Source organism: Lagopus leucura, unplaced genomic scaffold, assembly GCF_019238085.1.
Source record: "Lagopus leucura isolate 7727_CA_CO unplaced genomic scaffold, USGS_WTPT01 Super-Scaffold_100002, whole genome shotgun sequence".
Taxonomy (NCBI): domain Eukaryota; kingdom Metazoa; phylum Chordata; class Aves; order Galliformes; family Phasianidae; genus Lagopus; species Lagopus leucura.
In genome coordinates, this window is record NW_024962263.1 from 40,697,953 (window position 1) to 40,724,837 (window position 26,885).

Consider the following 26,885-nt stretch of genomic DNA (forward strand, 5'->3'; position numbering starts at 1 on the left):
TTTTTTTTTTTTTTTTTTTTTTTTTTTTTTTTTTTTTTGAAGGGGGTGGGGAGGAATAGCTTTTTGTTGTTTGTTTGTTTTTAAATTAGAAAAGTGCATTTAATTAGAAAATTGCATTTTGGGAATGAAGGTTTAGAATGATGCCCTTAAGTTTACCTATACCAGTCTTCATGCATTTGGAGCAGACCTAATGGAAACAAGCTTTTATTGTTTCTTCTCTTACTCTGCAACAGTTTGTTCTTTTGTGATTGGCTCCATTGAGAGCACTGAAGCTCAAGTAGTGGTGAATTGAGAATCCTTGTTGGGATGTGTATAGGAACTGTTGAGTCACAGTCTGAACCACTGATTGATCACTTGAGGCAAGGACTGAGAAAGCCATGGGAGAGCAGGTGAAGGCAATTCAGCTGTGTGACCAGAAGGGGTGGAGCCTGGATGCACTTCTCCTAGACCCCATTTAAGGACTGATTAACACTGGGAAAGGATCTTTTCCTGGAAATCCCTTCTCTGTGGAGTCTTTCCTGTGAACTGAGATCTTTGGATGCAGGTGAACATTCTTTCCCTGTTTGTTTCTTTTCTTGTTTTCACTACGGTAATCTTTCCAGCTGTAACACCAACTGTAACAGGATGTGACTGCTTTTCTTTTTCTGCTGAAATAGTACTGCATAATATCATTGGTATCTTCAGAACAGTGGCCTGATTCCAAAGAAATACATAGTCAGTCTTTATAGAGCCTAGTTACAAATGTATTAGAATTACTAACCATGTGGGAAGTTTTCTTCAACTTAAACTTCTTAACTTCCCACATTCAAATATTCTTGGATAAGGACACAGTGGTTTGTTATATAAACATGAAGGAGGTATTAAATCATTTTCAATTTTCAGTTTTGTTCTTAAAATTTGGCTGGGAGCTTATCTAAGGTCTGGAGGAGTTTCTGCAATTATTATTCTAGGGGAATAAAACATTGCTGCAGATGGCCTGTAACGGAGTTTCAACTCATAGAAGACCTCCCACAAGCACCAGAGATTTGGCAACCTGAATGATGACCAAATGTAGATTGTTATATTGTGGATACAGAAAGCAATTCTTTAGTGATATGTATAGAAACAGATACAGTTTTAATATGTGCCTTGTGATTTTTGGAGAATGTTTCTACTCGGAATGAATGTAAAAAGAAGATATTTTCTGCTTTGTTACATGATTATATGCTTACTGTCAAATTCATAGTATGTACTATGATCATGTTCAGGTGAAATTCATTAGGGTCTAAATAATTATTGATCAAAACAGATTTGCAGTAGTAAGATCTTCCAACATCTCTCAGGATTCCATGATTCCCCAGAATCCTCTACAGATACCTTGTTAGGACAAATGCTTTGAAAGGCAATTCATGATATTCCTGAGCATATTTTTCTATCATGTTAAAAATTTGACATGCTCACAATAAGGGAAAAATGTTAGCATATTTTAAAGGGAGAAAGAAATGCGCAATTCCTCTTTAAACAACAGCACGTATTTTATACAAGAAACATCAACTTGATGTGACTACAAGAACTATGAATTTTGGTCTTTTTTTACACAATTGACATATCCTGGAGACAACTACTTTTGAAATTCTGTTTCCTCTGGTAAACACAGTGGTAGCACGCTCTAAAGCACTGTGTCATCACCCAGATTTATGACTTTCAGTTTCAACCTCCTGAGCTCTTTTTCCAGTGATGGACCAAGAAAGGAAGTCTATCTATCTGTTACTGGAATAAATAATAGCAGAGTTTTAAACACTGCATTCCTACTTGTAACTTCACTAATGACACTTATATTTCTTAGTGTTAACACCTCTCTGATGTTTAGTCATGTTTATATTCCTTAGAGGCATTTGTCTGCATTAGTTTTTTTTGCCACATCCTTCCTCTGACTCTGAGTTTTTTTAGGACTAGTGTAAGCATCAGCAACAGCTAGGAGAGAAAAAGTTATGCTGCTTTCTGCATCTTATGTCAGTTGATTTATGGTGACTTCTGTGTTTTAAAAGATGATGAGTTTGGATAGCTGTGGAGGATTAGAAACATATGCTGAAAATTTCACTTCTAATTGCTGGGAGAATTTGGCACAGTAGCTGTTCCTGGTATAACTAACAGATTCTTAGTGGCTGTAAATGAAGGCGGAGATCTGCTTATGGAAATCTATCTCTTGTACAAGTGTCTCCATATCTGTCCTTGGTTGATGTTGTTTAGCAGTACTGTTTGTTCGTCGTCTATGTTCTGTGTTTGCTGTTATTTTTAGTTTGAGTCTTGTCAGGGTTATGCAACTGTAGCAGCACAAGCAGATTGCTCTTTCTGGATATCCAGGGGGCAAGGAACGCGCTTTTCTCATCCCAGGAAGATGAATGAGGAGCAGAGTGGTTTGTTTAGTTCCCAGTTACTTTCCTAGAAAGAGGATTGAAGGCTTGGAGAGAAAATACAAGCTTATGCGTTTATCGTTACAACAGGCATCAGATAAAATTCCTGAGCAGCTACTGGAGCAGGAACGAGAACCAGGCAGTCTTCCTGAGCTCAGTAAGTTGAGTGTTCACTGTTTTGATGGCTGGCATTTTGTCCTGATTGAAGCCTGAGGATGATATAGATCCCAGATTTGCTGTCTAATTTTGTCATGTAAAAAAGGGAAGTTCACTGTCAACTCCATTTTTGGGGGCAGAGGCTGGGACCACTGTTTTCTGAGTGGAATTTACTTTGGCGTGCGTTATTTATGCAAAGTGAATGGGCGAAGAGGAAAGAGTGCCTGGAATGAGCTTTAACCACTGTGATAGAAAATACTGGAATTGAAAATAAAGAAATATCAAAAAATCAATCAACCAACAATAAAAACAAAACAAACAAACAACAACCTGACTTTGTCAGATTCATTTACTGAGTAAGGAATTACTGACACCATGTAAAAAGGTCAAAAACTAAAGGCAATACAAGGGACAGTAGGAGTCTGCAATTGAACTTGAAATGAGTTATAATGTGCTGTAGATTTTTCTAATGATAAAACATAGTGATGATGGTGTCCATCATGATTTTTGCTTCAGAAATGCTTGTATACCTAGTCACGTCAAAGAAGCTTATTGACATTGGATTGGTTTGTGAGAATAGTCTTTAAGGATGCATAATTATGAGTAAGGTGTTTGTATTGTGCTCACATCTGAGGTGTTCATTTTCTTCATTTCAAAAGCAACTGAAAAGTGTGACTGCTGTACCGGAAATGTATTTCTAGAGCTGAAAGAAAGAACAAAATTTTTTGTCTTCTCTCCCTGCACTCAGTTCCCAGACAGTCTGCCACAAAGTTATAACTGATTCCAGATGATTTCTGATGGACAAAAAATGTACTGATGCTGCTGTTCTGAGAAAGAGGAAAAAAGAGTAAATACAAATAAATACACTGAAAAATTATTCACTGTCCAGGAGTCTTCTCTCCTGATGGACACTGAACCATGTGGAAAAATGTGATTATAAAAGTGCTGTGATGAACCATGTGGAAGGGAGTATTCAATGATGAAAGAGGTAACTTACCCTGAGTTGGCGTTGTTCTGCACTGCACACTGTATGCATTGTCACATTTGAAGTTTTCTTCATAAAAATAGCTGATTTTTTTTTTCCATTTTATTTTTGTTTATTTCATAACATATCTAATGTTACAATGAGTGGCAATTTCCTCCTTGATATTGTAAAGAATTTTGTAGAAAAAAAATCAGAGTATCTCTGAAATAAAAACTGGAATGGCGTATTTCATCTTCAGAACACGGTGATACAAATTCTTAGACCAACCATGTTAATTTTAAGTATAGTTGTTTTATTATTTTTACTGCTCTCAGTCACGTCTGTGTTAGTTGAAAGTGAGAAATCAAAGCACATACAAGAAGATTTGCACTTGTCTCTGAATTGAAACAGACGTGGGTCCTGCTCTCCTTTGAACATGGACAGATGGAGACAAGAGTGACTGCTGCTTTTTTTTTTTCCAAGAGGTTCAGTTGTGTGCCTGTTTTATAATGGATCATTCTATCCAGCCAACAGTAAATGAGCTTATCTTTTCACCACTTGATTATGTGGATAATGCATAGACAAAAGTACAAGCCATACAATCTTAATTTTAAGCTTTGTAGTTTGGATGTGATATTTATGAGCTTTCTCCTCAAACACATCCCTCTCTGAGCAGTGAAGGCACCTGAGACCGTAACTAAATAATGAAGGACAATTTACTGATTTTTTTTTTTTTAATAATATTTTGTGTAAGATCACATCTGCATTTTTGTAGATTTTCAAAAGCACTTGTGCATGAACCCATATAAAAAGAAGTAAAATTCTGTTTTCATTTCTTCTCAACTTTGTGCTTGATATTAAGGTAGGGTATTAATAGAAAGTTTAATAAAAGTGTATTCAGCTCCAAATAGCAGTAAAACGATCTTCTCAGGTCTTGACTTCATATCTCCAATATTTGATAGTGTATATAAATATATATTTTACTTTTTATTTTCTGTAACTCATTTTCCTTTCCAAATTCTTTATTTGGAGTTGTCCTTATTCTATACATTTTAACTGTCCTTCTCTCTTTTAGAGTTGAAAATGTTCTCATTCTTGAACTTGTGCAAAATCAGTATGATCCACTTTTCCACATTTTAAAACGTTGCCTAGAAAATCTGAACTTAGCATTAATGCCAGTGAGAACTAAGTTTGTTCATAACTGTGGAGTGGATAAAGGCACGTACACCCCCATCTCCCTCAGGGTAGGTAGCAAGGCCCCGTCCTCCCACCCTGCCAGGGAGTGGGGTGACCAGGGTGTCAGGGACCTGCCTGGGGAACAGGTTGAGACTGTGACCTCCCTGCAAATCCTCAGAGGATTGTGCCTGCAGAGGTAATTTTCTCCAAGCTCTGACTTAGCTTATAACAACCCTAGACAGTGAAGAATAAGAAGTTCTGGAGCTTTTGTGGTAGACTGCCACTATAAGGCAGTCTGGAGCCTAATGCAGGACCTGCTAGCCTTGATTAGCCTGATATCAATAAAATGCTTGAGGTTAAAATAAATATATATAGTTTTACATAAAAAAAAAACCAACAAACTAAAGTTTTGAATGTTCTAAAGATATGGAAGCTTTCCGTGTAATGTCTTACTGGAGGACAAGTGAAGAGGCGTAATAATCATGTCATGGGACAGCAGCTGATTGACGATCCAGGGGAATCTCATATTCCAGTAAGAATTGATTATTCATGATATACGTACAAGGATGGCCTTGTATAGCACCTTGATTTGCAGGATTTTGATTTTGTTTGATTTAGAAGTTACTTTACAATTTGGTCCTGAACTCCAGAACTGTGTCATCTTGGGTGTACACCAGTGTCTTGTTCATGCGTTGTGCCTAAAAGAAATTATTTTCTAATTTAGCCTAGTTCAGTCATCTGAATTAGGTCTTAATTGTTTGCTAACAGACCTCCAAAGCTGTACCTGGTGGAATGTTTGAAATTAACTTTCTTTTGTGAGGTGGTTCTTGGTACAGCACATGCTTATCTTAAGAATGAGTTAAAATTTGTCTTTATTTTTCAAAAATGTGAAAAATAATTTTCATACTAGTTCTGGGATTCTCGCTAAAATAGTTTGATCAAATGTTATCAATGTTTCTTAATGAGTGATGAATTGCAGGCTGTCTCAGAATCCCTTCTTTTGATTTTGGACTGTGAACCTACAGAACATGTAGGCTGGGACATTTAAAAGTGTATAGCCTAAAAAAAATGAACAAACCTTAATTTTGAAAGGCATCTCACTTAGGATTATATGCTTTTCACATAATTTTAGACCATGACTTTGAGCAATCACAGTGCAATGCATGTTTCAGGTGCTTTTGTTGTAGTTTTTGTTGTTGTTTAAAGTTAGGATAAAGCAACATACAATTATGAATGTCATTTTTTAGTGCTGAAATATTGTTTCTATTGACTATGCCAAAAAACACTTAAGATGTTAGTAATCTACAAATTCCCAGCTGTAATGTCAATTCTTCAGTTGAAAAAGACAAATAAAAGGCTGGCAAGAGAATGGTTCTTCAACCTAACAAATTCTGATATTCTTATCTAATAGAAATTATAAATCTTTATGTTAATACTTCTGCTCTTCCTTGGACTTTTTAAAAGGCACTAAACAGAAATATTTACTGTAGTGAATGTAGCATCATTGGAAAAATTTTGTATTATAAGCATGTCAACCCTCTTAGTTCATTTGTTTTACCTGTATGAGGAAATCATGACATGGACTTCTCAAAAAATTATAAAACTTTTTTTTTTTTTTTTTTTTTTTTTAGATATTCTCCATTGTGAGACTAAAAGATTTCTCTTTTACTCTTGAAAATAAATAAGAGCGGGCTTCAGCAGTTTTTTTTTTTTTGGTGAATGCACATATATATGTGTTTTCAAAGACTTGTATTACTTATACTGGGAGAGTTATGAATACATTTACAGATGTAGTGAAATATGAACATCAGTTGGCTGTGATTAATTTATCTCTTTGATCAAATGATTGAATATAAGAAGTATAGGATACTGCAGCTATCTTTTATATTCTGATATGAATTTATGATACTCTTTGCAGAAATTTTGTAAGTCTGCATGATATTTTTTCTCTATGCATTTATTTTCTAACTCCTATGGAATAAAGATGAATTAAATTGCCATAGCTTTGTGTTAGATGCCATTGTGACCCTGGCTTGAAAGTTATCTATCTATCTATAGAAATAGATATGTATGGAGTTATGCACTAAAACAAAAATATTTCAAATAATCACTTATGAATGGAGAATTCAATTTTATGTGTTACAGAGCACTCATTTTTTCCCCAAGGGAAAGTGCCCTGAAGTTTAAAAAAACAAAACAAAAAAAAACTGTAAAGCATCTTATTCTAAAAAGCTGAGTTTATCTAAGGGCTTCTTGGGTACTAACAATTTTCACTTTCAGTTTAAGAAATAAATATATATACATATATATATATATATATATATATATAAATATATCTTATAAAGATATACACATTTATCTTCAAAATACTTTGATAATTCTGCAAAACGCTATATGAAGATAAGGGAAGGCTTTTATGGAAAAGTAATGTTTTTTAATAGTCCAGTTTATATAGTTGCAGAGTAGAAAAGCTTTGAGTACACGGTCTCCTCAGTTCTGGAAATAGAAAGCAGTAAATTTAAAGATAAATACAGTTCAAAAATAATTCTTCTGAAATTAATTTTGCTAATCGATTAGATGGTTTTGAGGAGAGGTAACAAACCTTAAATCCTAAAATTGCAGTAACTTTGAGACGGAACTGATGGTGCAAACTGACCAATGGAACTCAAATAGCCAGAAATTTCTGTGCTACCTGGCTTACCAGGAAATCGTTTGTGCAGGTGCTTCATCTGTTGATGGAATTCCGTTGATCTCCAACCTGGTGGGCATCTGCTTACAGCTGCCTTGGAGACCTTTGTGAATGCCAAAGGAACTGCAAATTATCATGAGTCATTTAATTTTTATGGATCATCCTCTGTTGTTTTACTAGAGTGTGAAGCAGATTTAATATTCAGTGCGTTGTTCTTCATGGTTTTGAGTATTAGAACTTGATAGCCTATGGTAAAGTCACTCACTTAGTGGGTGATGGTAAATGTAGGGTTTTTTTCTACATTTTAGCAGGGCCTTTGATATTATCACTCACAGCATGCCATGCCTCCAGCCAAGCTGTCCGAGTGTGAGGTGAACAGTTACATGCTACACTGGATGGAGAACTGGCTGAATAGAAATGGTCAAAGGGTTATAGTGAAGGGGGCTACGTCTGGCTGGTTACAAGTGGTGTTCCCCAAGGTTCAGTGTTGAGGTCAGTTCTGCTCAATGTTTTTATCAATCAGTGATCTGGATGCAGGGTTTGAATGCATTCTTAGCAAGTTTGCTGATAATACTAAGCTGTGAAATGCTGTTGTGCTGTTGACTCTCTAGAAGGATGAGAGAGAGGCCTTCCAGAGGTATCCAGATTTCTTGGAGAACTGGGAATCAGCAGTTGTGTGAAGTTCAAAAATAGATGCTAGATTCTGCACTTGGGATTGAGTAATACTGGACACAAAATCAAACTGAGAGATTAGTGGCTTGAGGGCAGCACTGCAGAGAGAATTGGGAGTGCTGGTGATAGCAGGCTTAATGGGAGCCAGCAGCATGCCTTGGCATCAACAAGGCAAACCACATTTTAGGGTGTGTTAAACGCACCATAGCCAACTTGTCAAATGAGTTGATTATCCCATCATTATTTACCATTCATGTGGCCTCACTTTGAATGTTGTGTCCAGTTCTAGTCTGCACAATATAAAAAGGATCCAGACAAGTTTAACCAGGCTGGTTAAAAGGCTGGAGGGAACGCCCTATAAAGTGGAGCAGCTGGGGCCACGGGGTTTTTAAGCTTGAAGATGAGGCTGACCTTTGCTCTCCACAGCTTACTTGGGGGTAAAACTGGAGAGAGAAGTACTCATCTTTTCTTATTAGTATCCTGTGACTAGATGTGCAGGAATAGCTCAAAGCTCCATTAGGGGAGGTTCTGCCTAGACATTAGGAAAAATACCTTTACTGAGGGGCTAGTTAGAGACAAAAACAGGCTTCCTAAATAGGTGGTTGGTGCACTGTGCATGTTTAAGAGGCATTTGGAGAAAGCTCATAATAGTAACGTGACACTTAGACTCAATGATCTTTGTAGGTCCCTTACAAATGAATCTATTCTACCTAAGAACATATGTATTTGTCAAATAAAGTCACGGAGCAGAACAGTAATTGCATTGCTGCAGTTTTTTACTCTTTTATCTTGCTAAACATATGTTTGATCATAGTTTTTTGCAGTGGCAGAGTAGCTTTCTAAAACACTAATCTCTTGAGGGAAAAAAATATACTTGAATGGAGATCAAGAAACAAGATATGATAATAGGGAATGTACTGAAATTAAGTCACAGCCAAGTTATTTTTGTTTGTTATTAACTCATAAATTTACTGCTGGTGGTAGTAGGCCAACTGATAACACTGATCCTTTGCCTTAGATACTGGTATATTCTTAAAGAGAGCCCATGAATTCTGATTTATGCATCTCTGTATATTTTTATGGAGGATGGCTTTCTGAGTTTACAGATGAGAAATGTAGAACTTTGTGCTAGTAACTGACTGTACATCACTCCATACAAAGTCTTTGTAGCTTGAGTCTCTAGTGCTAAGCTTAAAATGTTTATTAATGTAAGACTACTTCAAGAGTTTTAATTTCATTACTTATTTTAAGCAGACACTTAAAGACTTGCATAGAAATTATATTAAATTGCATAGAAATTATATTAAAAATGGTGAAAAGTTGCTACGGTAAATAAGAAATTCAAATTGTGATTACTCTATGCTGTTAAATTACATTATCTTTAAGCTGTATGTTCTTCTTTTCTCACAGCCTGTGCTTTCCGTTACAATGGACTCTCCTTTGTCTACCTCATCTACCTCCTGCTCATTCCTTTGTTTTCAGAACCCACAAAAACAACGATGCAAGGTAAGACGTTCCTTGATTCATTTTTAAGAATCTGTTGTGGACACAGTGCCTGCAAAAGTCTTGGTTAGTAATATAAGAGGAAGTCTTTTTCCTCTTTAAGTGAGCTAATTTGTAATACATGCTATAAACTCAGATGCTGTAGTTAAACTCTAAGTTGGCTTTGGTGCTGAAGGACTTTCAAGCCTGATGCTTGTGTTTCATTTCCCCCCCCACCGTGCAGCTAGGTACTGAGAGTTACTTTTTTGGCGCTGTTTCACCTGGAATAGTGAAATGGTCTAGGTAGAAAAATTGAGTCCCTGAAGGCATCTTTACTGTGCCTAAGGGGCTGGATTTGTAGTTACTGTTAAGAATTAAATTTCAACTCCGTCTTTTTACTCAGCTACGTTTAAGATGTTTATTTAAACTCTGTTGTTACCCTGATTTATTTTATTCAACTGTCTTGGTAAAAAATAATAAATTCTTTTTGGTAGAGATGACAAGTAGCATCCATGTATCACATACTTATTAGACTTTTACTATTGTAAATATGAAAGCAATTGTACAAACCTATGAAGACAGAAACCATTTCTATCAAATATTACATTTTGCTGTTTGTAAGGCACCTTCTGTCTGCATAAAGAAGTGAGTTTTTGAAAGATAGCAGGGATGTGTGTGTAACAGTGTTGAAACTTGAGGATTTCCAATCTGTTAGGGGAATTTGCAGTGAGGATATGTTCACGTACTATTCACCTAGTAGCCTCTCAGATGAGATTGCAGATGACTGAATTTCAGTGTACTAATGCAACATATCATTCCTGTTCATGCTTTCCTGATTCTACTTCAGACCACAGTGAGAAATAATATTACATAATGCTAAAGTAAAATACTCATCTCTCATCTTTTTGATGTAAATAGTGTGAAGGATGAGGCACCTTAGAAAACAATCTGGTTTCATGACACTACCAATGTAAAGGAGACATATAAAGAACTTCTGATGCTGACTTTGTCATAATTCTACTCACAAATTCAATCTCATGGCAATGGGAAATTTTTATCATTTTTTACTATTTTAATCAACAGTTTCTTAAAGAAACAAATTGGGAAATCTAGACTATAAGCATAGTCTATCTGAGATTAGTCAATCTGAGTTTAATCAATCATAGTCAATCTGAGTTTACAGGACCTCAGAAATTCTTACCTTTTTTTTTCTTTTTAAAGAAAAAGGAAAAAATAAACCACAACTGTTGGGATTCCAGAAAGTTTTCCCAGATTTCTCTAGAGTGTAATAGAGTCTTCCTTCTAAGCATCCATTTTTTGTATCGTGCATATGAATATAAACATCGATCTTGTTTTCCTAAGGAAAGAAATGTACAAAAATTTGAATTCTTTGAGAAGAGTTCTTGAGGAATCTATTCTGCTTTAGACAGATGCTGTGAGTTGTTCTCCTTTTTACTGAGAAGCAAGGAGAAATTTCAGAAATAGCTTATGAACTGATCATTAATATGTGGTATAGTGGCAGTAGCAATATTAATTTTTCACAAGTGGAAATATAACTTTTATTGTACCAACTTTTACTACTGTTTTCATTAACCATTAGCATAAGTAGGAAGGAGAGAAAAATAAAGAGAACCACCTGTTTGTGTGTAAGGTTTCTGCTGGTGCAGATTTTTACCCAGCCTATGTAAAGGGGTTCTGTATAAGGAAGACCACCTTCAGATTCTTGCAGAGAAGCAAGGCAGAGTTAGATCTGTGCCGTGCAGACCTATCCTAACTATGATGACTCACTGTTTTTCGTTTATTTTAGCTAGGATAGATGTAGATCCTTTTTATAAATATTTGAAAAACTTACCAAAATTATATCCTGCCACAGCTTACTTTATTTAGATGAGTGTCTGTATTGGATTAACCCATTCTGCATTCTTTTTTTCATTTTTTGTAATTATTTCCTGTGACTATAGTGGTATTAACTGACAGAGGTATATGCAATGTAGATTATACAGTCTCAACACCTGAACTAAAGGTGAAGAAGTGCAAAAAATTGCATGAAGGTAATAGTACTCCTAGTTTTTAATACATATATGGGATGAGTTATAGGTAGAGCTAAGTCAGATTTCCAAGAATTGCTTACAGCAGCCCCTGGTACTGAGAGCTTACAACATGATGTTATGATGTGGAATCCAATAAAAATCATGACAGAGATAAATCTGAATTAGACCAAATTTCTAGTCTTAGAGCATTTAAGTGTCTTGGCAGAATTATGAGTAAGTTGAAAACTAGGGCTCTTTTAAGATCTGGCTATTAGCTATGGAGTCCAAATATCTCACCCCTATTTGAAGGCACCATCATCGTGAAGTGTTACTGTACAGGAGTGAAAGAGATTTGCTTAGCATCTGTATTTCATACCTTAATTCCTGGATTTCTGTCATGTCTTTTCGTACTCTTTTACTTCCCCACATCATTTTACACCCCATTGCTATTGGTCAGTCTAAGAAACTAACATATTGACTTTGGGCCAGCACCTGTACCAACTGAGTAGGTGTAGCTGATGTTGACTGTGTAAGTATCCAGTATTACTTTGGGCCAGTAATAATAGAGCTAAAAATAAATAAAACAAGCATAAAAGGTAGGAAATCCCACTCTAGGTAAGGCTGTCAGTCATTTTTACAGCATTGGTGAGCTTAAGTTTCTCTTAAAAGTGCTGAAGGTGACAGATGAGAGGAAAGTGTCCACTGAGGAATTTGGGTGCAGCTTCCCGGTTAACATGCAGTTACCACGTTGTTTTTGTGCGTTTTATTTTTGCTGCCCCTTTTCTACCACAAGAAGTGACTGACAGGAAAAAGAGCCATTTTTTTTAGACGCCAAGAGTAATTGTGTAGAGATGCACTTATCCTCTCTTTTTTAGAGTCAATTCAATATATCTGAATGTAACCATTTTGGGCTACTATTACTGTGACCATCTTTAATTCTGTGTGAGTGTATATGTGAGTCTTTCTAGAAAATGTGGAAGGATTTTTTTGATGTCCAGAGAATGGAAAATGAAAGGGAAATCTAGAACTATTTTAACTAAAACTAGTCAAACCATCATTAAATCAAAGAGTCAAAAGTTGAGTAAAAGAAACTTCATTCAAAAACAAAAGAGCACAAAACCACTATGTGGCTATATATTATACTTGCTTTTTTTTTTGTTTATTTGTTTTTAAAAATCCTTAACTCATTGTTAAGCCTTGGTTGCCTTTGATTAAGTCTTTTGTTTAAAAAAATAAATAAATAAAAATCTTGAGTTTTCTGATCTTCCCTCCATGAATGTTTTCCTTCCTTGTCTACTGGCTCACTCTACTCCCCAGTCACAATCTCTGACCAACTTTCCTACCTCTTGTTCTTCTATCTGTCTTCTCACCTCATCACCTTATACCTAGCAGTTACTGATCTTTTATCCATTGCTCTTAGGGTTTTCTCGATAGAGAAGAAACTATAGAACACAGTTATAAACTCTGTAGTTATAGTCTGAAATAGATGATATCAACTTAAGATTAATTTTTGTTTTGTAAGAAATCTGAACCTCTAGATACCCTGGGGAAAAAAATTCTATATTCTCTGAAGCATTTTGGTTAGTATTTAAATCTTAATAAATTTTGGTTTTTTTTTCTATTTTTTCTTAAACATTTAATATCCTTTAAAACTAATTACTAAGATAAAACTTATTAATCCTTGTTTGTGGGGAAGAGACTTGGCATCCTGTTTGTATGTGATCAGTATATCAGCTTTAAGATATCGTACTGCTTTGCCCCATCAAAAATAGGAACGTCTTCTAAGGTAAAGGAAACACCTCCTTCAGTTAGATCTGAAACTCTGAGTTAGGGTTTTAGCTGAACATGCTGTTTTCTGAAGTGTTTCTTAATTGTCCATAGATCTAGCTGAATACGGAAAATTGTATTCATGAACTTTTATGTGCAGCTGAAAACATATTTGGTTAACTGTCTTGTTAAGCTCTATTACTTGTAATACTTGATATCAGTGATTACAAAGATGATTAAACACCAAAATGTATTGTAGTGCCATGTGATTTTTAGGCTGTGGTTTTCTATATAATTTAAGTCAGTTGCTGATTATTTAGTTCACTGGAGGAAAGAGACTGTAAACTTTATAAAATCCTACTTTCCAACTGCTGATTTAGATTGTCTAGCAATCTAGCATTACTAGCTAGACACCTTTATGTGGCATTTTTCCTTTTTAAAAATTCTTTTCTGTAATAGGGGTGAGTTTATATGCAGTTAGTTTTGTTAACTTTATTTCTGGTATCCTAGATGTGGAAGACATGAACAGTAAAACACTGCAGCCAGCCAGTATGTACATAAACTAGAAAAAACAATAATTTCTGGTATGGACTGGATTTTGTTGACTGGTTAGTGGCAAAAGAAATGGGACTGTTTCTGAATGAAGTTGGCGTAACAAAACTTCTCTTCTATGCAAAAAATATTACTTTAATACATACTGATAAGAATGATGTTTCGAAAATGTGTGAATTGATAAACTGATGAAAAATCCAAACTGAAGTAATTTTTAATTGAGGATTATTTTAAGTATCTTTGAAACAATGGTAAATAAATGGAATAGGAGACTTTTTTTTTGCAAATCTGATAGGGCTTCTAATCTGGAATAATCTGCATAGAATTGTAAAATGCAGAAGGGCTACAGTGGCAAACCATTTAGATCACCATGTATAATCCAGGAGTTTTCAACACTGTGTTGATCAAAATGAATATACCAAAAAATATTTCTACAAACATTATTTTGATTTAAAATAATAAAAAAATTAAGAAATTATCCTATGCATATGCTGCAGTTTAATGCATCTGTTTTATTAGCAGACCATTCACTCTCAGTTGCACTAATTTTCTAAATTGTAACACTAGCTTTAGTCATTTAACTTACATAAATTATTGATTGGGTCAACCTACACAGCCACTGAACAGTAGGTTTCTCGTGATGGTGCTCTGAGAGACTGTTTGTGCATCCACTGAGTCCATATATCTTAAATCTGATGTTCAATTTCAAATCTCATCTGCGTTATGTTGCACTGAGGTTTTTGGAAAAAAAAAAGATAGGGAATTTAAGTGAATATTGTCATGTGATACTCATGAAAGGAAGTTTATTGTTGAACTCTGAATTGTACATGTTTGCACTTCATGGCTGCATGTTTTGTAGTACAAAAATGTGTCTGCTTCAGAGCAGACACCCAGCTCAGTTTTCAAGAATTCTTAACACTGCGTGCACAAGAACTGCTGCCCAAAGCATATATGCAGAAAGCAATAGGAAATAACTTCAGGAAGAAAAGTTAAAAAACAACAAAAAACAAAAACAACAAAAAACAAAAACAACAAAAAACAAAAAACAACAACAAAAAAAACCACCAAAAAAACACCAAAAATAACAAAACAAAAAAACCAATACAACAGCCCAACTAACGACTAAATAAATGCCATGCTCCCAAAACTAAAATGCTGATTTCAAGCTATACTTATAATTTTTTAACAAAATTCACTTAGCTCCTTAGTCCTCTAAAAATCTCATCCTACTGATGATAAATTTGATATTTAAAGCTACTTGTAGGCATATTCACAAGAATGAAATGCTTAAGGAATGTAACATCTTAATATATTCAACAGGTAGAAAATGGACCTGTCCTTAATGTCTGTTTCTTTTAAATGGTGATATATGTAGATATACATTTTTTTCTGCATTGAAAATGCGAGAAGAAAAGATTGAAAAGTTTTTTTTTTTTTTTTTTTTTTTTTTTTTTTTTTTAAACCAGTTCTAACAGTTTTTCTATTCACTATTAATAGGATTTGAATATTCGTAACTAATTTGGGGACTTTCATCCATTCTGGTTTCATTAAGCTGTATGCATCAAAAAATGAATTTGTAGGTTGGAGATATCAACTCTAATTTTGGAAAGAAAAATGCTCACATGGTTTCTGTTGACTGCTTTGGAATGAGATTCAGTTAATTGTACATCTGAAGGCTTGCCCTAATTTTGTTGTAAGTTGAAAATGTAGCAATTAGCTACTCTAGGAAAGGAGAAATATAGGCTTAATGTTTTAATTAGCTTTTACAAACATATTTCAATAAATTCTTCATGTTTTTAGTTGGCACTGCCTGAGTTTTGACCCTTTTCCATTTGTATTTACTGTTTCTATACTTTCAAGAATGCTATCATCCTTGTTTTACCACAAAGATGATTTATTCCTTTATTACAAAAATGATTTATTACCTGCTATCCTTAAGTGCTCAGTAGAAAGTACTCTGGGCAATAATAGAGATGCTGACTCTCTATTATGGTGGGCGGAAAGCTATGTAAGATGTCCTTAGAATTACTGTGTGTCTTTGTAGAAGCCCGAAGAATTGGTATGAAGATTTATTTATAACTCAGAAAATGCTTTTCAGCAATTAAAAATGGGTTTCTACTGGATTGAGCATGTGTTTTCCTATGGAGGCATGCCAGGCTGCTACATAAACATCCTTTGGCTGAAAATAGTCCATCTCAGCTAGGTTTCTTCACTTCCAACATTGTAAGTATTCTCTTGGGAGGGAACAATGATGTGCATTATTTATAATCCATGGGCCAAATCCTGAAGTGCTTATACGTGGAAATTCTAGAAATGGATGAGTGAAAGTGAAGCAGTACCTTTAAATTAACCAACTTCAGAAACCCTCTTGTGTCTAATGAGCCAGAAGACTGTTAGTGATCCTGTGTGCTCTCTAGCCATTTAATGTCGAAATGTTTTCTTAAGAAACAAGATAAAAATCTCTTCAATTAAGTGAAAGTGTTCTCGTAAGAAGTATTATGCTGACAACACTGAGGACAGAACTCTTGCGTGTCTTATGTTATTGCATATGATAAAAAATACTTGTGCTTTTATCACTGTTTTGTAATGCTGTTCCCAAATAGGCTATTCCAGTCTGAGAGGGCTGATTCTTGTTTCTGGGTTGCTTTACTTTGTCATTTCCACAAATGAAAATGTAAACAAGGACTCTCATTAAGTGGTTGATTGGATTGTGTGTCCTGTTTTCATTATGATTGTTATGGGAATGCTGATAACATTTTATTTTTATACAGCTTGTAAAAGTTAATTTTCAAGTCTTTTTTCTTCTTTTTTGAACAAGTGCTAAAATAATAAAAAAAAAAAAAAACTGGTCAATTGTCTTCCTTATCAGGAAGTAATACAAAATAAACCTTTTCTTGTTTGTACATTTTGAAGCTGAAAGGATAAAAATGGAATCTAATCTAGAAACAGTATGGTAGGTGAGAGAACAGTTAGCTTAGAACAAACTCTCATAAGCTAATACCACTAAAGCATAAAGAGAAATTTCCTCATGATTTAGAGGAACACGAGAATAAAAAGGTGTTCTTTTTATCTAGCTGTGGAAGTTGAGCGCTAACAAGAATGCTGTCTTGATTGGGCACACTTCCTGAAATTTGGGAACTAGTAGCGCCCCAGAAAGAGAGAATTTTAAACTGAATGACCTTGTGACGTTTTTAAATTTAACTGAATGATGAAATTTTAATAACAGACTTCAAAAATCATATAAAAATAGCAACATTTTAGTATGTATGGGATTGAGTATGTATCATGGTGTACTGAAATCCTAGAACTGATCAGTTAGCCCACAGATTTTGTTGGGAAGGAAATAGTGCTCCGTATACCAGAGAAACAAAACTTCAAGATTTTGTTCTGTTTTCTGAATTCTGAAGAAATTATTTTTCTTGAGTTAAATGTTATGCACTTCTTTTAGCTTGTTGTGATGCTTGCATGTAGAATCTCACAATTCTGTCTGTTGATTATGACCAGCAGGGGTATTTGTATATTAGTTTGTTTACTGGCTTCATGTGCATTTTTGTGTATTTCAGAGAAATAGGAGGAATGTGACTACAGTTTGGGCCTTGGGCAGCCTGGTCCAGTAGTAAATGTGGAGGCTTTTGGCCCTGCCTGTGGCAGGGGGTTGGAGATCCGTGATCCTTGAGATCCCTTCCAATCTGTGATCATTTTGTGATCTGCATCTACTGTAGATTCATTCAGAACTACAAATTACATTGCATGAAGAATTGCAGAATGGCCTGGGTTGAAAAAAACATAATAATCATCAGTTTCAACCCCCAAAGTAAAGAAAGCAAAAGGTTAATAAGATCTGGCTGATTTCAAATAATACTAATAACACTATAGATGTGAAATTGTTATGGGATACTGTAAATTGGAGATAGTGATTCTAATAGCTGTACAGCCAAATCTTTCCCTGTTGCAAACAGTTTCTCAAAGAATTATTGACTTGTGAAGAGCCAGTGTTATTTTTAAATTTGGTTTTAGAGGGACAGTAACGTCAGAGAGAATTGGTCATCATCATTCTTACAATCCGAAGTTAACAAAAAACAGCCTGTAAGTTTCCTTAACCTTAGTTGCAAAATTAGTTTAGGGAAACTAGATAGTGAAGCTCTCAAGCATTTCATTGTGGTGACATTTTCTAGTTAAAAATTCAGTCACGTTTTTAGAACTCCCATCTTAGGTGCAGGTATCTTCTTAGAGATGAACTCCAGACCAAACTTTCTGGCCAACCACCCCAAAAAAGATCATCAAAAATAAACAGTTTGCAAGGAATGAGTAAAAGGGAGGGAGGGGTAATCTATAAAGAAACACTTCTTAAAGATCAGGTAATTTTAGTATGAAATAAGATTTGCCAGAAGTCAAGCTGACTTAAACCCTGCAAAGAAAATGGAAACAAAGTGTAAAACTGTTCTTTACATATATATGAATATATGTAATAATGAAAAAGCACGGCTGTAATAAAATAAGGATGGAATAGGAGTTAAACATAGTCTAGATAAGGTCAAAAGAATAGTGTGCTTCAGTTCTTAATAAGAACAGTAAATAAATAGAAAAAGGGCAAAAGTGCCTGCTGGGAAGAAGGCTAGAAAAAGGAGTGTTACTGAACATGAGACAGAAGTAATACTCAGGGACTTTCAATGCTTAGGTTTTAAAGGCTGAAAAATCTTCCTGAAAGTGAGTGTAATGCCCTAGATGGAAGAATGAAAATATTATCTAAAATGCTCAAAGACTGATGGCATAATCTTGCATCTGGACTGCTGTGAATTTGTGTTTTGCGAACTTTAGAATAAATTTGGAAGAGAAGAATATCTAAGTTAGAAAAAAAAGATTGAAATGAGAATGGGTTTTTTTAAACTATGCTGTTCTAAATAACCTAGATAATGTTTGATAAGGGGAATTCAGGCAAAGGGCCAAGAAGGACTGTATGGAGACTCATGCAAACAAAGATGCTAAAGATCCAGAAAGAATTAAACATACCTCTTTCTCTTTTATCTTGTAATAACTTTTTCCTATTTCCTTATGAGGGGAAATCATTGTTTTGGGCTTAAATGGGGAGAGAGTGGAAAGGTAGAAAGGCTTATTCAGTTTAACAAGGATGCTGGTACACTGTGTAATGACTGCATATGTGGTGGACCATGGGTTAGAAGTTTCCTAAGTGTCAGCTTCTAATAAAACAGTGAACATGAAGATCATCTCAGTTTAAAGAGGAATACAATCCATTTATGTTTCAGTTTCTATCTTGTGGTCATCTGTCATAGAGGGAAGTAGAATGTGGTGATCCAGCCGATGCCTCCAAGCCCATGTTACCAAAATCCTTTGTTTAATGTCTCTAACATTGTGTATAAACTGTAACAGTCTGAGGTTTTGCAGAGGTTTGCTACCCACATCCTGATCAGTTTGAGGGTGGTTAGCATGTTCTGTTATGCTGGACTTGAAACTTTCTAGTGATTTGATTAAGATGATGGACGGTTTTGGAAGACTTTAGAGCATTATTGCAGTCATCTCATGAGTACTGTGGTCAGGAGTCAGAACTATTAGATTCACTTATGATAGGGGAAGTGTTAGAGGATGATGTTTAGATTTTGAAAATAAAGCAGTAGGAAAAATACAAAACACGTTTTTCGCTCACATTTTCTCACTTCTAATAGTGAAGAAAGGAAGAAGAGAAAAAGACAGTAAAATATTAGGTGTGTTTTTATTATTGTGGTTGATCTGTAGGTAATTGGAATTCCAATTAAATCTCTAGTGTTTTTTTTTTTTTTTTTTTTTTTAAAGTCAGTGCAGCTACTCCTATTTATTCTGCTGCTGCATTTGAATCCAGAGTCTGAATACCTAGGAATTGTAGAGCCTTGAATAGTGATTTAGGTTCCTGTTACTACTTTGTGATCGATGTTGTGCTATCATGGCATAACGTTCCTTACAAAGGTAGCTCTTGCTAAATGAGTGCTGTATCCTTTTTTTCTCTTCTTTTTGTTGAAGTAGTCTGCCTTCCCTTCTCCCTGTTTGTTGTTTGATTTAAGATGTTTGGGGATCAGGGCTTTGTATTTACATCACCTATTGCATTGGTGTTTCTACTGCTGTGTTGTTTTCATGAGCAGAGAGCTAGTGTTGTGCTGGGGCACTGACCCTTAGTTGTCCCTTGGTAGTAAGTTTATGAACAAGCCAGGAGGGCACAATGCATAGATACTATTTATGAAGTGCTTTTTTTTTTATATAAGCTTTTGAGAGTAGAGGAGTTAACTAGAAGATTCTTGAGTGTTTACCAGTTGTGCTTCCAGTTGTTCTGAAGATACTTAGTACTGCACTGAGCTTGGTATCTTGAACTGTATCTAGAGAAATGCCTGTGCAGGTGGTAGATACGTGATACCTTACTCAGCCTGATAATCTGTCTGGCCATCATGGGCAAAGGATGAGGATTGAAAAGAGCAGTACAGTTCTGGTATTGGATGTAGGTGTCCTGATCGTCTTGGACACCTTATGAACTACCTGGCTTATCACCTGAATGTGCTTTTCTTCATTCCTAACTGCGGGTCACTGTAAGAGACACACAGCTGATGGCAGAGGTTTTCATGCCACAAGGAACAAGCAGGTGGAAGAGGAACATTCCTTCCTCCTGTTATTGCTGTTGTCTGAATTGCTGGCAAGCTGCCTGGAGTTGAAATCACAGGGAATGAGTCTGGAGACTGCTCATTTAGAAGCACTCAAAATGCTTGAATTAAATTATTCATGATAATGCTTTTTGTCACTACTGTTTATATTCCAGTGACAGTTACTGTGAGTTGGACTTGATAGTAAAATAAATAGATAGCATGCAGCAGGCTGCTCAGGGAAGGGATGTGAGCGTGTATGTGTGGAACTGAAAGCAGTAACAGTGCTGATTTGTTTGTCTTGACATGCCAACAGCTCTACCTGACTGTCATTAAGCAAGGGGTTGTCCATCTAATATTTATCATGCTGGAATTCAAAAAGGCTTTTAAGCGCCTATGCAAACTCCACTGATCAGCAGGAGGATCAGTTTTTGGTGTGCTTTCTTTTTAATGATGAGGGCTCATACTGCAGTTTCAGGTGTAGGTCACTGGCATTGACATAAACTTTATTTTTCTTTTCCATCACAGAAGAATAAATTGGGGTCTCATAGAGATTACCTCTTTTTCAATGCAAAGGCGTTCAGCTGGTCAGCTGTTGCTCACTGCTTTGATTTCTGCTATTTCCATGGATCTATTTTATTGCATCTGTCTTAAAAACAAAAAAATATATATAAATAAATAAATTCTGGGAAATAAATAGTTCCCTGACAAAGATATACTGTAGACAGCAGCTGTTTCACTGCAATGGGAACACTAATTGAAAGGATTATTACAGCAAAACATTTTCTAGTTGCTTGTGTTGGATGATGTGTCTGAGAAGGGCACAATATAGTAGCAAATTTTAAATGAGAATTCTATCTGTTTTGCTTTCTACTGGATCTTCAGTGTAGCTAAGCTGGAAGATCAGTTCAGTCCCCTGGGACCAAATCTGCTGACCTTACTCAGGGAAAACACTCACTAGCAGTGGGAAATTTGCTTCTGTAAGCAGTGCAGGAAGTGCCCTGCAATATATTAAGAAACCAAGTAAGCCCATAAGAAACCCAATGAATGGCATTTAAAAGCATTCCCATTACTTATGGAGAGAAGGAAGCAGAAAATTAATATGCACATGCTCCATAATTAGCATTTTAACTCTGGTCTTAATGTGATTTAGGGGGAGCTGTTAACTCTTGAAAATGAAGCTGTTGGTGCAGATGCAGAGCTAGGTGTGCAGTTTCTCATTACTCACATATTTCTGCTCTGTCTCCGGATGAAGCGGAGAACTCTAAGATGCAACCAACCCAAGCAGATTTGTTAACATCCTGTTCTAATTCAGAGCAGAGAGCTGAATCTGGTTCTCCTGTATCCCAAGAGCACTTGGCTAGCAGCGCTTTTCTGCTATTCCTACTGTTCTTCTTCACATTCCTCACCCTAAATATTTGATTATTGTCATACAATGGAGCTGTTCCAGCTCCTGACGTCCTCCTACCATCTGAGTGGCTGCTGCATTCATCTGAGAAAATGGGAGAATTTCAAGATGCTGAAGGCTTTCTCTTGTCGAGTTATATAATATGTCCATGTTTGTGAATCATGTAAAAATCCTAGCAGCAGCTCCAGAGATCTATGGTCTCTTCCTCATCCTCTCTTACCATTCCCTAGCTTTTCATCTTTATAAAAGTCAGTATTGAGACAGTAAGTCTGTAATATGTGATCAATGCTGGAGCTGAAGTTTTGTTTGAAGAAGTTACAAAGCATTTTCATTATGGTACTGAACACCAACTTGTATATTCCTGTGCTTTCTTTGAGAGTACGTGTGTCTAAAGTCTCCTTTTATTTTTTCTTCATGTTTTAGCATGTAACATGCATGACTGTTTGTTGATTGTTACTTTAAGGAAATATCAGTTTTACATTTTATTGTATTAATATTTAAATAATGTTTGAAATAAGAGCAATGAATGTTGCCATATCTGCAAAACTCTCACTTTTCAGACCATTTCAATGTAATCCTTTTTCACCTAGCTTGGCCAGGAAAATAAATTTCATCTCCACTTATGAGAGCTCTCAGTGAATAAGAAAAAAACTGAACAAAAACAGAGGAGGCAATGAGTCTTCCATCATAGTTGTGCAGTTCTCTTGTGAATTGTATTGTATGTAGATTGCTATGAAAGTAATGCCTCCTATTTATTTCCATGGAAACTACAAAAGATTCAATGAGCACAGTAATGTTATTTGATAGAGAAAATTCTCAGCAATGAAATATTATTTTTCAACGTGGTCACCATTAGCCATACTGTGCAGATGAGTTGATCAAGATGCTTTTCATTTCACAGTGTGACAGTGCATGGCCATTAAGAACATGGCTTGTCCTTCACATCACTGTCACTACTGCAGGAATACACCCACCTTCTGCCTCACTGTGGTCACATCCACTGTTTGGTCTCTGTAAATGTTCAGCAAGTGTTGATAAATGTCAGTGGGTGCCGTTTTTTCCACATGGAATTCAATGATGCACTTTTGCTTCATGTACACGTCCATATCAGATGCCATTCTGTCAGACTGCCCCTCTGCTGCCATCTGTCAAATGGCAACATGCGGAATTTTGGTGGGAGATCTCAGCCTGTACTGCTGTACTACCTTCTGCCTCTGATGTTGTGGGCCAAGGTCACAAAATAGAAGGCATTACTTTTGGAGCAGCCCTGCATTAACTTGCTCAGAACAACGAAATTACTGAGTAAAACTGATCAGACTAAGACAGTTTGTGCAAAACCTTTTCGGAACTGAAAAGAGTTCATATTTTCTTGTGGTTTTTGTCCAGTTCTTGAAAAAAATCTGCAGTGGAAAGCAGGAACAAAGGTAACAGATTTCATTGTGTTAAGCTGAGGGGGAAAGCTTGAAAAGCTGTAAAGAGACAATGGACATTGTAGGGTTTTGTAGCCACAATAGCATTTTCTCTATTTTTGTGTTGGACCATTGTTAGCACTGTTTTAATAATGGTTTATTTCTTTTTTGAAAATTCCTATAATGTGATATGACACTTGTGCAAGAATCCAGAGGAATTTACTCCTACTATTACTTCTCCCCCTTCTTCTACACAGATATAAAAGAAGTAGCCAAAAATAATGGAGCAATTCAAGTCACACGCATAACGGTCACCTGTGTAAATGAAGTTGTAAAATAAGCAGTAGCCGCAACACACAATCCTTCAATCTCAACCATTCATTTAAAAAGCTCACTCCTTTAGAAAAACAATGATAGGGTCTGCAAGGAAACACAAGATTAATTTAACTTACCTTTTAAATCCTTTCTTTGTTCATTCATAAAATTCTGTGGCAAAACTGCTGAGGTCATTGCCTTCCCCAGCCTCACACAGGGCTCTCACAAATTCTGAGCCTGTTCTTTAATTGATCTTTCTGGGTGCACTGTGATTAAATTCTGGGAAATTGCTAAACTATGAGTCACATCATAAAAACCAATTAGCGGTTGGTTGACAGTTTGTCTCCCAGCTGAAGCCTCCAAGTTTCTGCTAATGCCACATCAATATATAGGTTATTGCTGGCAAACAGCTTGAGTTTATGCTGTAGAGGAACGTTGTGCACGGTCACAAAGTTTATGTTGGATATTGCTGATGCTAAAATAGTTTTGTCTGAATGGTGTGCGCTGTCCCTGCTGGCTGATCCTCATGCATACTGAGGCACTGGGATGAGTGGGGAAAATCAGCCTTTAAAAGAAATAATCTATATATATCACCGAGTAATTTGTTATTGTTGCTTGTTTGGGTTTGGTACAGACTTCAGCAGCTTTGAGGGGTAATGAGAAGCTTGGTACAGGAGCTGCTTCTTCAAGGTGGCACTGTGGTGGTGTGCTCTCCCTAGCTTCTGTGTGTGGGATCTCAGCATTCCCTCCTCCTCTCCAGGGGATGAAGGACAGGAAATCAACTGAAGTGCCCCTCTGGGGTCGTTGTGTTCTGGCACTCAGCAAGGGGAACTCCGGGCTGGGGAAAGAGAGGACACTTTTCCTGGAATGAGCCATGTACTGCTGTGACCTTTAGGATAATGATGATCTAATTCAGTGCATTTCACCGCAGCCTGAATTCAAATGTTTTACATTGTATATAAGTGCTAGGTTTGTTCTCTCCTGTTTTAAAGTGTGCATCTTTTATGAGTGAAATTGACCTGACGGCTTGATATGAAACACTTTTAAAAGTGAAGAGATAGAAATGTGGCAATGAACATTCTGGGGTGGTGTTGAGACTCACTTTTTCCCCCCAGAAAGTAGTTGTTATACAATTATGCATTACTAGAAGCATATTCTTGAGCACAGTACTTCTGCTTGCAAAATTGAAAGCATAAAATGGGCAAGTAGAATTTGAGGATTCTGCTTTCAGTATAATAGGTTTATGCATAATAATATGTAAAAACCATAAGATTATAGCATATAAGTTATAAATTAATAATTCATTGATTATTTTTACAGTAAAGTGGAAGAATGCTCAGTTAATAGACAGTGCTATAAACTCCAGCATGTTCTGACTGTATGTGTCTATTAATATCACTATTAACACATTAACATCACTTCCTGAAGGAAGGTTGTGATGAGGAGAAGTTTGGCCTCTTCTCCTAGGCAACAAACAGCACGCGAGGAAATGGCCACAAGTTGTACCAGAGGAGATTTAGATTAGGCATAAGGAAAAACTTTCTCTCAGCGAGTGGTCAGGCACTGGAATGGCTGCCCAGGGAGGTGGTGGAGTTGCTGTCCCTGGCAGCCTTTTAGAGGAATCTGGATGAGAAGCTATGAGATATGGCTTAGTAGCTGTGGTACAAATGGTAATGGGGGAGGACAGTTGGACTAGATAGTCTTTTGGGTCCTTTCCAGCCTTGTGATTCTATGATTCACTAGAGCAAGCCCAATTCACAAATGTGATAAAGAGATGTAAATGTATAGCTAAACACATGCCCCTTTCCACTAGGGAAGCTGATAATATAGAGCAGAATCTCTATTGTGTTTTGGTTTTGAATAGTTGTGCTAAATCTTATTTTTCATGTTAGCCGTGAGAAAGTTACGTGATGGTTTTTGCATTTCATTTAGAGTTTTTGAGTTCTGTTTAGAGTTAGCAGTCTGCTTCAGTGTAATCACAGAGAAAGTAATAAACAGAAGCCTTCAGTAAGGAGTTTAGTCCATAATGAAAGCACTTGCTCTTATGTAGAACTAAGCATTTATTAATTTTTTTTCTTTTTTTCTTAATCAGATGCAGATACTGGCATCTGGGAAAAAGCACACAAACAAAAAAACTGTTGTGTGCAAATATTGCCAAGAAGAAAAAAATCACTCATTCACTTTTCTGAGATTTTGTTATAGTCTTTTAGAATCTTAAATTTTACAAGGAGAAATATCGTATGTAGTATGCCCTCAGACTGACTGAGGAGCACCGAAGTGTAATATTTAGGAGTTAGATGGTTGGCATGGCTCCTGGCTTGGCAGAGTGCATTCTGGGTCACTCTGCTTAACTCTCTGCTGCTGCTGCAACTTCTGCCGCTCCTCTCTGAAATTTGGCTTCACTGTCCTTACGCTGTGCTGTGCTCTATAGCATGGGCACTCCCTAAGGCAGAGAGTGGCTGCAGTTTGCCACTCATTTGCCCCAGAGACCTCATAACACAAAGCTGGGAGAGCAAGCGGTCCTCAATACGTTGTCTCAACTGTGAATTCCTTATGTCATCCCTACATGCAATTGATTTGTACTTGTAGAAAAGTTCTCATCATAATGATACTGTCTCCAGTTCCTCATCTTAAGTTGGCCTTAACAGTGTTTTGTTTTGATGTGCCTGTTTCAGATGCTCTTATTGAAAAAACTGTTGTAGATACCAGAATGCTCTGCAGTGGGTTGAAAGGGACTTCAGAGCACACCAGTCCCTCCCTGTGCCATGGGCAGGGCTGCCCCCCAGCAGCTCAGCTGCCCAAGGCCCCATCCAACCTGGCCTTGAGCACCTCCAGGGATGGGGCACCACAGCTTACGTGGGCAGCTGTGCCAGCACCTCACTTTCCTCTGGGTAAAGAATTTCTTCCTAACATCTAATCTGAATCTCTCCTCTTCTAGTTTGAAGCCATTTCTCCATAACCTATCACTCTGAGACTGCCATAAGAAGTCTTTTCTATCCTGTTTATAAGCTCCCTTTAAGTACTTGAAGGCCACAATGAGGTCTACCCAGAGCTTTCTCTTCTTCAGACTGAACAAACCCAACTCCCACAGCCTTCCTTCTTTTCTCTGGGTTTGTTATATATATATTTTAGATTGGAAATAATAATAATAAAAGCCCTATAAACTATTATCAGTCGCTATTATTTATGAAAGTTGTTGCGAAAGTGTGCAAGGTGCTGTGTGGTCTCATAGACCAATATATTCTCTTAGTA

The 26,885-nt window shown here is 36.3% G+C and overlaps 1 protein-coding gene across 13 annotated transcripts in view; it reads left to right on the plus strand.

The window, feature by feature from the left end:
- The first annotated feature begins 497 nt into the window (after positions 1-497).
- Positions 498-26,885, plus strand: part of PIEZO2 (piezo type mechanosensitive ion channel component 2) — a 245,733-nt gene continuing 219,345 nt past the window's right edge. For 11 of the 13 annotated variants that reach the window (XR_006178478.1, XM_042869225.1, XM_042869232.1 and 8 more), the window contains exons 1-2: positions 2,318-2,550; positions 9,461-9,556. Coding sequence is in view for 12 of the 13 variants with exons in the window: in XM_042869225.1 (XP_042725159.1) it covers positions 2,382-2,550; positions 9,461-9,556 (265 nt within the window). In the remaining variant the exon portion in view is untranslated. Of the gene's footprint in view, positions 545-2,317; positions 2,551-9,460; positions 9,557-26,885 lie in introns of those variants that run through there. The other 2 variants (XM_042869233.1, XM_042869231.1) reach the window with 2 other exon arrangements.